The following is a 13,883-nucleotide window of genomic DNA, read 5'->3' on the forward strand; positions in this document are numbered from 1 at the left end:
AACGGAGTTTGTTGTGCAATGTCACATTTTAGCAAATTACAACTGGAACTACATTTTTTTGCCGTTGCTCTTAGCTTAAATAACACACGAATGACTGGACTCGCTCATTGTTTTTTTTTATTTGGTTGTAGAAAAATGGTAATTTAAGTTATTTCAGAACCTCGGCCCAAAACTGCAGGAATCTCATTTCAACGGCAGGGGGAGAGCGCGCGCAGCGGTGCGGTCCGCTTCTGATGACAGCAGAGGGCCCCGCACACTGAGGCGGTCTTTCTTTTTTTTTTTCTTCTCCTCTCCGGGGTTTGAAGCCGCACGTCTGGTGTTCTTGAGGAGAGTCGAGCGCCGTCGATGGTACATTTTGGTAGTATACCTACTCGACTTCTGCACCGGCCCAAAGGCGCCCTGTCTCTCGAGGGGGGGGGGGGGGGGGAAAGAAAAGAGGTTGAGTACAGTGCGGGCAGCGGGGACTCCAGCGAACGACCGTCGCGGCTAACCGTTCGTGCTAAGCAGTTAGCCACTAGCGCGAGACAGGTAAGTTAAACGTATGGACCAAAGTTTTTAGCATCGCCATTCGCTCGTTGCATCAAGTGGGGGAAATCCTACGACACTTGGGGCATTTAAAAGTCCTTTTATTTAAAGTTATTACAATGGGTAGCTGTCCGCTGTTGAGCTAGGTCAACGTTAGCAAACAACACGTCAACGCCTCGAACGCAAAAACGCGTTAAACTAACAGAATCAGTGGACATCTTCTGGCGGACCGGGAGGGGGGGGGGTACCGTCGTTTTCTTGGCGTGCTTCCTTTATGACGAGCCGTAACCATGTAATATAATAATGGCACTTCCTTGTAGGGTGGATTTATGACTTAATCGTTTACTTTATAGACTCCCTTCGCTAGTCACGTGACGCTGTGCCGCAACAGGTAAGGTTAGCCAATTGTTTATAAGTGAACGCCGCTTCCGGTATGTGATGTTAAAGAGTAATGGGGCCAATGTTTGCCTGTCAACTGTAGGAACAATAGCATCCACGTCGCTGCCTCACTAAAGTACCCGACCTGACCTTCCAATCGCCAGACGAATGAGTCATATTTTCCCCAAAGCGAGTTGTCAAAACTAGAAATCCACACCGTGGCATCGGCTTGGCAGCACTAAGGGCGCGTGTGTGCGTGTGCGTGTGCGCGTGTGTGTGTGTGTGTGTGTGTGTCCCTATTCAATATATTTGTCTTATTTACGAACGCTTGAGATCATCAGAATCAAATCAAAGTATTCTGTGTAAATAACAAACTAAAGTGATTTACACAGGGTTTTAACAAACAAATGGTGTGTGTATGAGTGTGTCTTTGACCCTGTGCTGTATGGATGCATATGTTTTGGAGGAAAACGGCACGGAAACAAATGTACAGTCTGGAAACAATTGAGTCGATTTATTCTACGTACCTTCACTCACAATAATACATTTATGCGTATGTCTTGTACAAAATTAGCAAAGAGAGATGTAATTTCCACAATATTTTTTACAGCCAGATGCTTAGAAGAAACTGGAGTAGCAGTTTTTTTTTTATGTACATCTTTTAGAAAACATGCACACTAGCACCGACTTGAATGCACTGGTCATACATCCACATACCTGCTCAAAATTTGAGTAGGGTTGTATTGCACTCATTTATTTGATTGTTTTGGTGCACCACAAGCTCTCAGGTGGCTTGGTAGGACCCATTTATTACCATCTATCTGTCTGTTTTCAGGTATGTCTGAAGTTAGTCTTGAGGCCGAATCGGGGAAGACCTCAGCCGAGGACCCTCAGATGGATTGCGAGCGGGCGGAAAAATCAGAAGAGAGTTTGAGTGATAGTGATAAACAGGAAAGTGTAGACGACGGTAGGCGACGAGATGACACAGACGAGGTGCTGTACGACATCGATATTGACAGCGCTGGAGAAAACTGTGACGAGGCCACTCTGGAGGAGGATGAGGGCGTTCAGAGGGCAAGTGCAGCGGCGCTCGGCGCTGCACACATGTCTGACAGTGTAGAAAATGAGGGCCAAGGGATAATTCGTCACGTTGAAGCCACTGAAACGCCATTGGAAGGTGGAGGTTCTCTCACTGAACCAAAGGTGATATTTACCGTCGCTTCGGGCCCTGAACCCCTCTAAGCGCTTCCTACCTGTGCTCTTGTTCATGTTGCCGCTCCGGTCTTTACTCGCTGCGATGGTGGTGGTCTCTTTCTAAAGCACCCAAACTTGAGTTGGGAAGCTTTATTTTACATAATCGACATATTTGTTTCTCCCCGGTAGACGTGTCGAGGCTTTCATTCTGCTTGGCTGGAGGTTTTGGAGCTATATCGCAGGTGTAGCTGTCGCTTTGTGTTGATGGGGCAGGTGGCTTTCTTTCCTTGTCGCGTGCTGCTCTGTGAGGTGCCTATACGTTTCTGTGGGCCGATCGAGGCTTCACACATTTCCTTTGCTTTGTCTAAATGCTGTCTTATGTCTCAACAAATAATAGTTGAGAAGGATGTTTTTTTTCATTTTTTTCCATGCAATCACTGTATATTATGATAAAGTATAAGTCCGTAAGTATACACTTCTCTACATTTTTCTGTTTTGTTGGACAATGCTTCAGTGTACAATGAGTGTCGATGTGAAATGACACCATTTCCTCTCAGTGTTTCCCTGTTTGTAAGTTCCACATACCTACAAACACATGACTGGGTAAGAGCTCTAACTACACATTCTCTGGCAGTCCCATGATTCTTGTGTTACTGAAATGTGTGACTCTTGGCGCTGTTGATTCACGTTTCTGTTTAAGTGCCAGTATTACACGTCAGATTGCAAGGATTTTAAATCAAACGCCTTTGGTTTTCGTTAATCATCAAGGTTGTGTCACAGTCTGCCGTAGCTTGAGAGGCGAGCCATGCTTCTTTCCTCTTCAGCTGACGCAGCTAATTGGGGCAATTAGGTTATTGTTGTTACCCCTTCTTCCCACGTCATTTTAGATCGTATCCAGGATACTGACCTAAGGGAATAGCACCAGATTACTTGGCCTTTTCATATGCCGATTCATTTGCAGCCACTTTTCTCTGTGAGGCTGACATCAGTAGGAAGCTTCCCTGCAGAATGTTTGCAGATGTTTGGTTGGGTGGTAATGGCTGTGAGACCCTCGGTCATCCCCAGCTGAATCGGTCCCACTGCAATGTGAGAAGCCTTTTAAAGTGAGATTAGTGGGTAGTGGGTGCCTATCAGCAGATGCCAATCCACCCGGTCTTCGTTTGCTTTGGAAATGTGTGCAATCAGATGTTTCTCTACCGGGCGACCTGTAAGAACTTGAGTATTATCAGGTGGGTTGGCTTATCTGCAGTAGGTTGGTGGAAAGCCCTAACGGCGCACGTCTGTGCTGATCTGCCTACATGCGGGCGTCATATGGCCTTTTAAGTATTTATGTCTCTGTCACATGGCGTAGAGGAGCGTCTTTCTTACACGTGCCGAGATGAAATCTTCCCTTTGGTCTTTTATACGCTTTATAAACACACATGTAAAGTGTCAGATGACACATTATGATTAGAAAATCTTTTTCTCTGAGATCACTTTCCCCTCATTTTATATGCTACTTTGTTTTTGAAGGAGTTTTGCTTTTAAATAAAACAGTTTTCTGTGTGTCTCTTTTAAGGTAGCATTCTTTAGTAGAATGAGCTATAATAGGGAAATGTAAATGTCAATAAATACACATAATTGTAGCTTTGCTATATAAATGTGTTCATCTGAACCCACGATTTAATCTGACTTTCTTCCTCGCACTGAAGCCAGCCATTCGGTCAGTTAATACAGGTCCCAGATCTCGTTACATGGTGATCTGGTAGCTATTTGCATTATTTAAGACGCTTGTCATGGTCCAGCCTTAGCTGAAGGAGCCTGTTCCAAGATGAACATTCCGGTTTGTTTATTTCTAATACATTGTTTCTGTCTTAGCCTTTTTGGCCCGACGTGTCATTAATCCACATTAACCCGCTTCACACCATCAGACCTCACAGCTCTCAAGCTCTCGCATGTAAGGCGTTTACAGCATTAAGTCAGTGTCCTAGTTCCTAAGTCCACAACAATGATTAGGCTGTAAATTGTACCAAAACAAATACAACTGCATCTTCAGCCTTCAACTTTTATTTATTACAAGCTGGAGAGAACTGATGTTGCCACAAACTGTTCCCTGCGGCTCGCTACGAGCCAACCTGCAAATGTGTGTCTGAGCCAACCACGGTCATTTCGGGAGGAACCATGATTTGTGTGTTTTTTAGATAAAGTTTAGAGTAGCTTTTCCCATGGTGCTTGTTCATTTATATTTGAGATTGGGGAGATTTTTGTTCTGAAACATGACGAAGTTTCCTGAAGTGACTGATGTCAATATACATATGTCAAATAGAAAAATCATTTATTTGCTCGTAAACGCTGACATGAACGTGGCGGCCAGATAACCAGTTATTGTCCATCCAAAACATTACTATGGAGAACAGCCAATGTTAAGAAATAACGGCTAGATTCCCTCTTTTTTTCCTTCAATTGCATTGAGGTGACTCATTATATTGTGTGTTTACAATGCTTTGCAAAAAACAAATGTTTGTGTGTAATGCTTCTCATAACATACACCCTCCTGCAGTGTTTAGTAATTAAACAGGAACAAGGTTGTCATATAGGGGAGTGTTGTAAATGAATGGCAGTTGAACCTCAGCTGTTCTGGTAACGGCTGTAATGCGACGTGTCTACAACTCACTGAGCTCTTCAGACTCCTGAAATAGATGAACGAACTCATTAACAGAAGATTTACCAGAATACAGGCATCATTATTGCAAACATTTTCTTGGGGTGGCACAGCCTAACAGTCTTTTTTTTTTTAATGTAGGCAGCATGTTTAACAATGTAGTATTTCAACTTCCCAATAGTTTCCAGCATTGTATTAACCCAGATTATCACTCCATGTCATCACGATACGTGACCCATTGCTATTATGGTTACTGGGATTTTGAGCTACTGATTTCCACAAGATGGCAGCCCACAACTAATGCCTCCTACTGTCTCTTGGATCCTGAGTCCTCTTTTCTTAAAGAGGTTTCTCTCTCTCTCTTTGACGTTGTTTGGGGGAAGCTTTTCAAAGAATAACCAGGTTCCTTTCACCCTGGTTGTCACAGGAAAGCACAATGACCGAAGAGTCCCATAGAAGCTCAGCCGCTGAGATCCCAGTCACCAGCAATGGAGACCGCCATCAGAGCCCTGAGACCACATTCCAGAGGGTAAGCACTTGGTTTTGACATCAGCGTCGCCCCAAACTGTAGATCTGAGTTCGCTGGCTTCCCACAGAAACCTTCCAGGTTCTTCTTTTGGAAGACTCTGTTGGTAACAACAACGTAACCCTTTTTCATGATGTCTTTCAAGTTTACTAACGAGGTTGGAAAGTCTGCGACTGGATGAAAATGAACGGTGCAAACAAATGTATGATTTACGTCTTTGGCATTGTATGAAAAATAGTAGGCCTGAACCAATACGTTGTTTTAATTCAGCATCATTATCTGAATCAACCCCTTTAAAAAGCATACAGAGAACTGTGAAAACCTGTTTGCAAATGTACTTATTTTGACACAAGGTCAGATCCTTGTTCAGTGAAGTCGTTAAGTTGGTCTTTCGGTGATTCCAGATCTGCAGGAAGTCTATGTTTGAGTCATCTTCAGTCCTTAGTGACACAAATGTTCTGACATGTTTACAGAATCTAGAGTTTTACCAAAGTGATAAATTAATAATTATGTTTGGCGGGAGAACACAGTCATCAGCGAATCAAAGAGATGCTGATCAATGAGAACAGGTGTTTGGAGAACATGTTTATTCATTTTTCAGACTTCCGGAGATTGAGACCCAAATCTATTGTACTGGTCTGTAAATTTTAAATTTTTTGTGACACACGCACAAAGTGCAGTGCGTTCCTTGTCTGCTAGAAACCACTAAGCCTGTTAATGGGAACCCGGTTTGATTGGTTTATCTTTTTTTTTCCCCACAGGACCCTTACCCCAGTGGCCCTAGGGCCCTAAATCTTTCAGACTCCTCTGTCACCACCAGCAACTTTGCTTCAACAACAGAAGGCATCATTGAGTCGGGGCCATACAAAGGTACCACGGCTCTCCCTTGTGTCCCCCCGGCTCTCCCCTGATTTGCTTTGCAGCGTTCTGTGTGTTGACGGACGACCTTCCTCTACGTGTATTCACAGCGCTCCGCTTTTTTGGTTTTAATCTCCAGGGAAATTTGAAAAAGCAGACATTTGAATTTGTACAGGTGAACGTCCAATTGAATTTAATGAGTTTCCTGTGATCTCCACGTTGTAACCCTTCTCTCCTTTTCATCATCAAGCCCTTGTTACAAATGCAAATACAAGTCTACCCATAGAGCGGTCCACCGCCATGTTGCCATGGCTATTTTCCACGTGACTTACGATGGTTGGGGTAGGCTTTTGTTCATCAACAGATTCATCCTGCGACGTTGCAGAGTCTCCCCCCCCCCCCCCCCCCCCGTACACGTCTGTAGGCTGGATGGTGACGTACTAATGAATCCTAACTCTGAACATCTCCCAGGGTCAGCAAGCCTGCCCACGTCTCCCGTGACACCTGTAGCTCCCAGCTCGGCTGTCGCTAGCCGCCTGGCGCGCTCCTCCAGCGATAGTCAGGCTGAGAAAGGTACCAGAGAAGCGAAGGAGTGCCGCGTCAGATGATGCTGAATTGTCACCATCCGCACACTGAATTAACCTGGCTGGCCTCTCGTCTTGGTTTTCATCAGTTTCTCACCTGCTCCTTGTCCCCCCGCAGGCTGCGCTCCATTCAGAATCAAACCTCCCTTCTTCTCCTTCTCCTTCTGTGTCTGGGCTAACTGAAGTAGTCTTCTGCTTCGCAGTGGCTAATGAAATGTCTTTTACACACCCCATAGTAATCTTTCCTAGGATCTACGTCACAGAATTTCTAGTCCTGATGAAACCTCTTGATGCCTGAAGCATTGGCTTTGCTGGGAACGAACTGCTTTCACACTTAATCGCAGTGGGTTTTCCTGCTTGTAACCACTGTCTTTTGCTCCCTTTTGCCCAAATTTCTCCCCTAATCTTTCTCTCCGGAGTCCTTAAAGTGACAAATATTGTAAAAGGTTGTCAGTCTAGTAAAATGTATAATAGAATACATCAATACATCAAGTATATATTTTATACTCCGCCTTTAAACAAATTCCCCGCAGTGGGGGATGAAATTCTCTACCACTAATTGGTTGATTGAAAAAGAAAAAAGAAAACGGGTAGCTTAACACTTTAATGTAATGTAACTAGCCTGTTCAGTCAGAGCCACCTGCACACCATTGTAATGCTACAGAGTATTACAGCAGCACCTGTATAAACTGCAACGTAAAACAACAAAAAACAAACAATATTTGAGTTATTCAGCGGGGACAGTGTGTAGGATTAAGTGGCGTTTAGCAGATTGCAACCGCATGGAAACACACAAAAGGCTCTAAACATGAAAGAAATAACTCTGCTGTGGAGCCTGATGACATTAAAATGAACCTGAAAGGCTGCGGAGTTTGTTTGGTAGAGTCTGGGTTGCTGTACAAACATGGCAGACTCCGTAAAGAGGAGCAGCGCCATGTGTAGATATGAAGGACTTGTTCTAAGGGTCCAGGTGATTCTACACCAAGGAAAACATAGTGACGCTCCACACGCTCCATATGATGTATTCAGCTATATGCTTTTACTTATCAGATACCTTTTCACTATATTTTGTCAGTTTCTGCTGTCAATACCTTGCAGCATTTCCCTTCTATACCCAAACCAATCAAGCACTTTTCATCACTTACTGTTTTTTTGAAAATGGTAAGTCACAACTTGTTTTAATGTTGTGATTTTTAATAGCCACAGCTGTCCTAATGCCTTAAACTTAGTGTTGAAGTTTCTCTGTTAACATGACGATCTCATCACCCATTGATGATCGGAACACTTTGAATTGTACCGCCCTCCATCCTCACCACAGCTCCTCGACCCGCCGACCCAATAACCCAATCACCCACTAAGTGAATGAATTTCAATTGTCCAGGCGAGACGAATGCGCCGCCAAACAGTGGAGCGGTGGTCCTTTCAGATGACTTAAAGAGCCCAGCCATGGAAAAACTGGACCTAGTGAGGAAGTGGAGCATCAACACATATAAAGTAATCCTCTCTCTCCTCTTTGTCAAGTCTTTGTTCTTTTTTAATGTTCCTCCTCACCGAGCTTCTTCTCTGAGCTTCAGTCTCCATCTGTATCTACGCTCAGTTTCGTTAGGGCAGAAAAGTGAACTACCCCCCCCCCCCCCCCCCCGAACTGAAAAATGCAGATAGTCTGTGTCCTTTTCTTCTCTTCGACTTTGTAGTAGCGACTCCCCTGGGGCCATGTTTTATAAAACGGCTCTTGTCTTCTGCAGTGCACCAGGCAGATCCTGTCTGAGAAGCTGGGTCGGGGCTCGAGGACCGTGGACGTGGAGCTGGAGGCCGAAATCGAAGTCCTCCGCGACAACAAGCGAAAGTACCAGCATGTCATCAGGCTGGCTCAGACTCTGTCCAGTCAGCTGTCCCAGATCATGCTGACGCAGAAGCAGCTGGGCGACGCCTTCGCCGACCTCAGCCTCAAGTCACCGGAGCTGCACGTGAGTCCAGATATTTAGATTCTCTATGATCGCTCGGATTGGGTTGGACGGACGGGAAGCGTTATCCACCCTCACTAAGTGTCCCGGCAACGAGTCATAAATAATGCAGAATGTGTATTGACTCGCGCGCTATCTAATCTGACCTATTAGATTACTGTTTAATGTTTATTTTATTGAAGTATATGTTAATGGCTTAAAAGGCATTAAAGCGTCTTGCATAAATCAAGGGGAGTCCTCTAATTGGGTCAGAGGATTTATTTTTAAAACATTATTCAAATAAGTACATTCATATTTGAGTTAGTGCATTTTACACAGATAATTACTCTATAATATATATATATATATATCATCTATATCAAGTATAAGAATGTATTTTGTATATTTGGCATCAATGATATTTGGGGAATTCTGTGCTGCACATTTATTAATATACTTATTTATTATTTTGGTGCTCAAAGGTCACTGATCTTTTAAAAATAAACAAACCCAATGTTTGACCATGAGGCAACAATTCCAATGGTAATTGGAATAATTTCACAAAAATGACAAATGGTATAAAACGATTAAGTGAAGTCATATTTGAAAGGCATGGATGCATTGAGGTAAACAAACAGGAATTTATCTCACCCTGGATTCAATGTTTGTATTTTATTATTCAAATGCTAACCACATGTCATTGTTTCACATATAGTTTGGATTATCACTGGCACTTCTGTGTATATACAGAATATACTCGTAAGATGTATAGTGTGATGTTGGCACACTGCAGATGAAAGCAAATAAGCAACATTCCCTAAAACCTGTTTCATTCGACTTCTTTAGGAGGAGTTTGGTTACAACGCTGAGACCCAAAAGCTTTTGTCCAAAAACGGAGAGACGCTGCTGGGTGCCATCAACTTTTTCATCTCCAGTGTGAACACACTCGTAGACAAAACCATTGAAGACACCCTGCTTAATATCAAACAGTATGAATTTGCCAGGTAGGTAATGATTGTGTGGACAGCAGCTCTATTTTACTCCTCGCTTCATGTGCTAAAACATCAGAACTCCTGAGCGCAAACACACACACACACACACACACGCCACAACAGGCATCCACTTGAATGAATGCATAATAAAGCTTTCCCAATCACTGATGCTTTCTCTAAAATACCACACGTCCAGGGTCGAGTACGACGCGTACCGCACCGATCTGGAGGAGTTGAATCTGGGCCCGCGTGACGCCGCCACCATGCCCAAGATCGAGCTCTCCCAGCAGCAGTTCCAGATCCACCGCGCGAAGTACGAGAGGATGCGAAACGACGTCTCCGTCAAGCTGAAGTTCCTGGAGGAGAACAAGGTCGGGCCTCGCCGCCGCCGCTCTGCTCGGCTGTGTGCGTTCCACGTGTGGCCGCCGTCTCTTCATTTCCTTTTTTCCCCCCCTCTGTCCCAAAACAGGTGAAGGTATTGCACAAGCAGCTGATCCTGTTCCACAACGCCATCGCTGCGTACTACGCCGGGAACCAACAGCAGCTGGAACAAACACTCAAAGAGTTCCACATCAAGTTGAAAATGCCAGGCGGGGACACTCCATCTTGGCTGGAAGAGCACTAATCATCACTCCGGTTGGAGCGACGGCGTCTCTTGTTTTGACAGAAAATTCTACAGGACCAACCACCACACCCCCCCCCCCAACACCACCCAACACCCCCCTTCAGCTCAACTGTCACTGCCTTTCAAAACTTTCACAATTGTTTAACTTCTTTAACTCAATACGCAAAATGAAAGAAAAGAAACCCTGCTACGATCCTTTTACTCTTGTTGTTGAATCATCGTTTTCATCTTGCAGTGATTTCAAATCATGGCAACTTGCACTTTTAAACCGCCTGTCTGTCAGGAGTCGGCGTGTTGGGAGACTGTAAATGGCCTTTTGCAATCCAGCACAAGAATGTCGTATCTCAGCTGTAAGGAAAAAAACTACGGGATCAAAGCGACTGCCAGTTAAACATAATTTACAGTTCTTTTACCATTTGACTGAGATCTAGATGAATATTTTATGAAAAGTCAAGTCAGGAAGCCTCAGGAGACTCCGACAAGTAACTCCCTCATGATTTGACTTGTCATTCAGATTCATGGATCAATGCATGCAAAATAGCCAGCAGACTTTTGATCAAAGTGATCCATTGACATTTTGGCAAATGTGTTTTTTTTTTGTTTTTTTTCGTGCTTCGTTTGTTTAATAGTAGACTACAGTCAGCAGCCGGTTAGCTTAGCTTAGCATAAAGACAGAAAAGGGTTAGCTGTCCTGGTTCTCTGCGAAAGCGAAAGCGAAAGAAATTCAGCCTACCAGCACCTCTTAACCTCCCTGATATAAAGAACCAAAGCGTAAGGAACAGAAGTTAAGACGTGGTTTTACATGAGCTTTGTGCCGTAGGAGAAGACCAGGCTAACAGTTTCCCTTTGATGCCAGGCTTTATGCTAAGCTAAGATAAACAGTTATCTTTAAATGAAATGTATGCACGGAAATGTTTCTAATCTTCTCATCAAACTCAACCTAAAAATGAGAGTATTTCCTAAGATGTAAAACTATTTATTGTAAATGTTTATATCAAATGGAAGTCTGTAAACAACACGTCCTTCAAGTTGCAATATGATAATGCAGACTCGATGCTATTTTTAATCAATAATAGTGTTTTCATTCTATTCAATTCCAGAGAAAACAAAGGACCAGCCTTACGTGACTAAACGTGCCTTGAATTATTACTCTTCAATATTTGTTGGTTTGAAAAAGGCTCTTTGACTTCCAGATTTCAGGTACAATTCTTGACGGGAAAGAATGGACCAAACAAACACACACACACACACACACACACACGCCGTACAGTTGAAGCCTGTAAGTTTAAACACTCAACACGACAGGTGTGTTAATAAACACTCCGGTAACAACCAGAAAGCCTCAAAAGGTTTTCAAGACTCGATGTTCTCAAAGATATTTATCAATATTGCACATGTATGCATTTGAGACCGATTAATAAAATGAACTAAGATATGTGAGGTGCAAACCAAAATACGATTTAATGTTTTGTAAACCTGAATTTGCTAACAGTTTATTTCATTGGGCGACATAAAAGTATATTTTTCAAAGAGGACGTACTGCGTGCTGTAATCAATAACCAGCCGTTGATTTGTACTTTTCTTATGAATCACCACAGCAGTTTGAGAGTGTGAATCTTGTACAACAATCTATTGTGTCCCTAAAAATAGATGGATATAAATATATATTTGTAATTCTCTATTTTACCTTGTAGTTTACCACCAATGCTGCCATTTGGCTTTGCTTTTGTCTCCCCCCCCCCCCCCCCTACAGAATGATGTACTAGTATGTGCTGGTTGCTCTTTACCTTTTTGCAATGTCCAGAGTAGGATTCTGAATGTTGTGTAAACTCTTTGGGAAGATTAAAGTTTCTTTTTTTCTTTATCATCTAGTGTTGCTTTGTGGTAGCGGCCCGTATGAGAATCCCTCAAAACGGGTACTAACAAAGCAAAAAGATGCCGACATTATCCCTGTGATACGCCCCATTTCATCCTACATTGATGTTCTTGAGGAACGCTTTTCTGCATTCATCCTGTTTTTTGTTCCTCTCCAGGAGCTCCGTGGTGGTTTTAAAGGCCGTTGATACGTGGATTCAAGTGACTCGTGTTTACTTAAGTCCAGGTGCTTTTAGGTTTTCACAATCACAGCCACGCCACACCCGCAATATGGGCTTGACAGGATGTGGTTAATCCTCAGGAAAGCCTCGAGGAGCTCGGTCACAGGCGAGGTGATGCCTCGTGCTGTCAATCAAATCAAAAGAAAAGTCGCAGAACAAATGGATTTCTTTTAGCAAGATTTCAAACTGCAATTTAAAATGCTTCATTAGTAAATAATGAAGCATTTCGAATAATCATTAAAGGTTAAATTATGACATTTAGGCAGCAATCGACATCACTAGTGTAAAACAACATTATTTCCCCAGAAATAGTGCCTCCTTTTCTACTTAGTTTTTCTACAGTAAACTGCTGACTCATCTCTGGGTCCTATTTCTTTTTTGTAAAAGTAACATAACATTTTGTTGAAATTAGTTAAAAGTAAAACAATGTACAATAGGAAAAATAGAGGACATAAAGGAAATACTAAATGGTACAAACCTAATCATTTCTAAAATGCACAATGAAGCTGAAACAAGGCGTTTTTTTGTGTAATAAAAGTAATTTGATTCAAATCTAAGTAAAATTTTCACTCAAAAGTGAAAAAGGTGCATCAATCCCATTCAGTGGGAGTGGTAACTACTTTATATACCCATATATATATATATATATATATATAATATGTGTGTGTGTGTGTATAGTGCCACATAAATGCAATGGAGGGAAAAGAGGAGATGAGGTGGGTTCGTTAAATGTGTAAAGCTGTACATTTGTATGAAAGGCCTCAAGATGTTTGACTTAGTAACAGAACTTGGGAGTAAAAAAAACCTCTCAAACGTCATGAAATGCACCTCGCAAAACGCACCCACCTGATGTCACCGGTCGCGGGCGCCGAAGCTCGCGCCAGTGGTCACATGCTGCGCTTTGGGCTCGCGCAGGGGGGGGACACGTGAGCGCGCCTGTTCCACCTGGCCCTATCACGGACGGCGGAAGCCCACAACACCGCCGTGTGCCGCCGCCGGAGGAGGAGTGTTCCCGCTGCAACGACACGGAGCACCGGCACCCCGAGACGCACCGAGGATTTTATCCCGCGGACAAGTGTCCCTCCGCCCGGGAGGGAGCACCGCCACCCCCGACCACCCCCGACCCCCCCCCCCCTACGGTGAGTCGACCGCGTCACGCTGCGTGTGCGTGTGAGGGATGGGAAATATGTAACGACCTGCTGCTGACCGTCTGTCAGCTCTGAAGGGGACGGGGTGGGGGGTGGTGGTGGTGGGGGGTCCTGCAATGCAGTCCAGCTCCACAATTACATCATAATGAAGATTTAGTGAAGTTAGGCTCCTGAATCGGTTCGCACTGCTGTGCATTGTGGCAGAATCAATACTGGCTGCTTGTTGGTATTTTTTTAAAGACTGGCGTCAACAAATGTATCGTTACATCCATTTAAATTCTGCTGCTAAAGAGCACGAACAAGCAGAGTGTTACTCAATGGATGGAGTCACTGAAAGTGTCATTCAAGCAGCCGCATAGAAACGTAAAAGGGA

General features: G+C 43.6%; 1 protein-coding gene across 3 annotated transcripts; it reads left to right on the forward strand.

Moving 5' to 3' along the window:
* The first annotated feature begins 194 nt into the window (after positions 1-194).
* Positions 195-11,428, forward strand: arfip1 (ADP-ribosylation factor interacting protein 1 (arfaptin 1)). 3 transcript variants are annotated; one of them, XM_037471014.2, is made up of 10 exons: positions 195-528; positions 1,739-2,106; positions 5,166-5,267; positions 6,026-6,134; positions 6,594-6,695; positions 8,088-8,200; positions 8,452-8,673; positions 9,496-9,653; positions 9,838-10,012; positions 10,111-11,428. In XM_037471014.2, exons 2-10 carry the CDS (start codon positions 1,741-1,743, stop codon positions 10,264-10,266), a joined length of 1,503 nt encoding a protein of 500 aa, XP_037326911.2. In that variant the 5' UTR covers positions 195-528; positions 1,739-1,740; the 3' UTR covers positions 10,267-11,428. The 3 variants fall into 3 exon arrangements, with proteins under 3 accessions (XP_037326911.2, XP_037326913.2, XP_037326912.2); XM_037471016.2 differs by lacking the exon at positions 1,739-2,106 and having other exon boundaries at positions 213-528; XM_037471015.2 differs by lacking the exon at positions 6,594-6,695 and having other exon boundaries at positions 218-528.
* The last annotated feature ends 2,455 nt before the right edge of the window (positions 11,429-13,883 follow it).

This window comes from Pungitius pungitius, chromosome 9 (genome assembly GCF_949316345.1).
Source record: "Pungitius pungitius chromosome 9, fPunPun2.1, whole genome shotgun sequence".
Lineage (NCBI taxonomy): Eukaryota > Metazoa > Chordata > Actinopteri > Perciformes > Gasterosteidae > Pungitius > Pungitius pungitius.

Excerpts from the sequence above, each read along its gene's own strand:
- arfip1 (XM_037471014.2), top strand. The coding sequence starts at position 1,741 with ATGTCTGAAGTTAGTCTTGAGGCCGAATCGGGGAAGACCTCAGCCGAG. Across the intron at positions 6,696-8,087 it reads CGATAGTCAGGCTGAGAAAG|GCGAGACGAATGCGCCGCCA; the intron begins GTACCAGAGAAG and ends TCAATTGTCCAG. Across the intron at positions 8,201-8,451 it reads GGAGCATCAACACATATAAA|TGCACCAGGCAGATCCTGTC; the intron begins GTAATCCTCTCT and ends TGTCTTCTGCAG.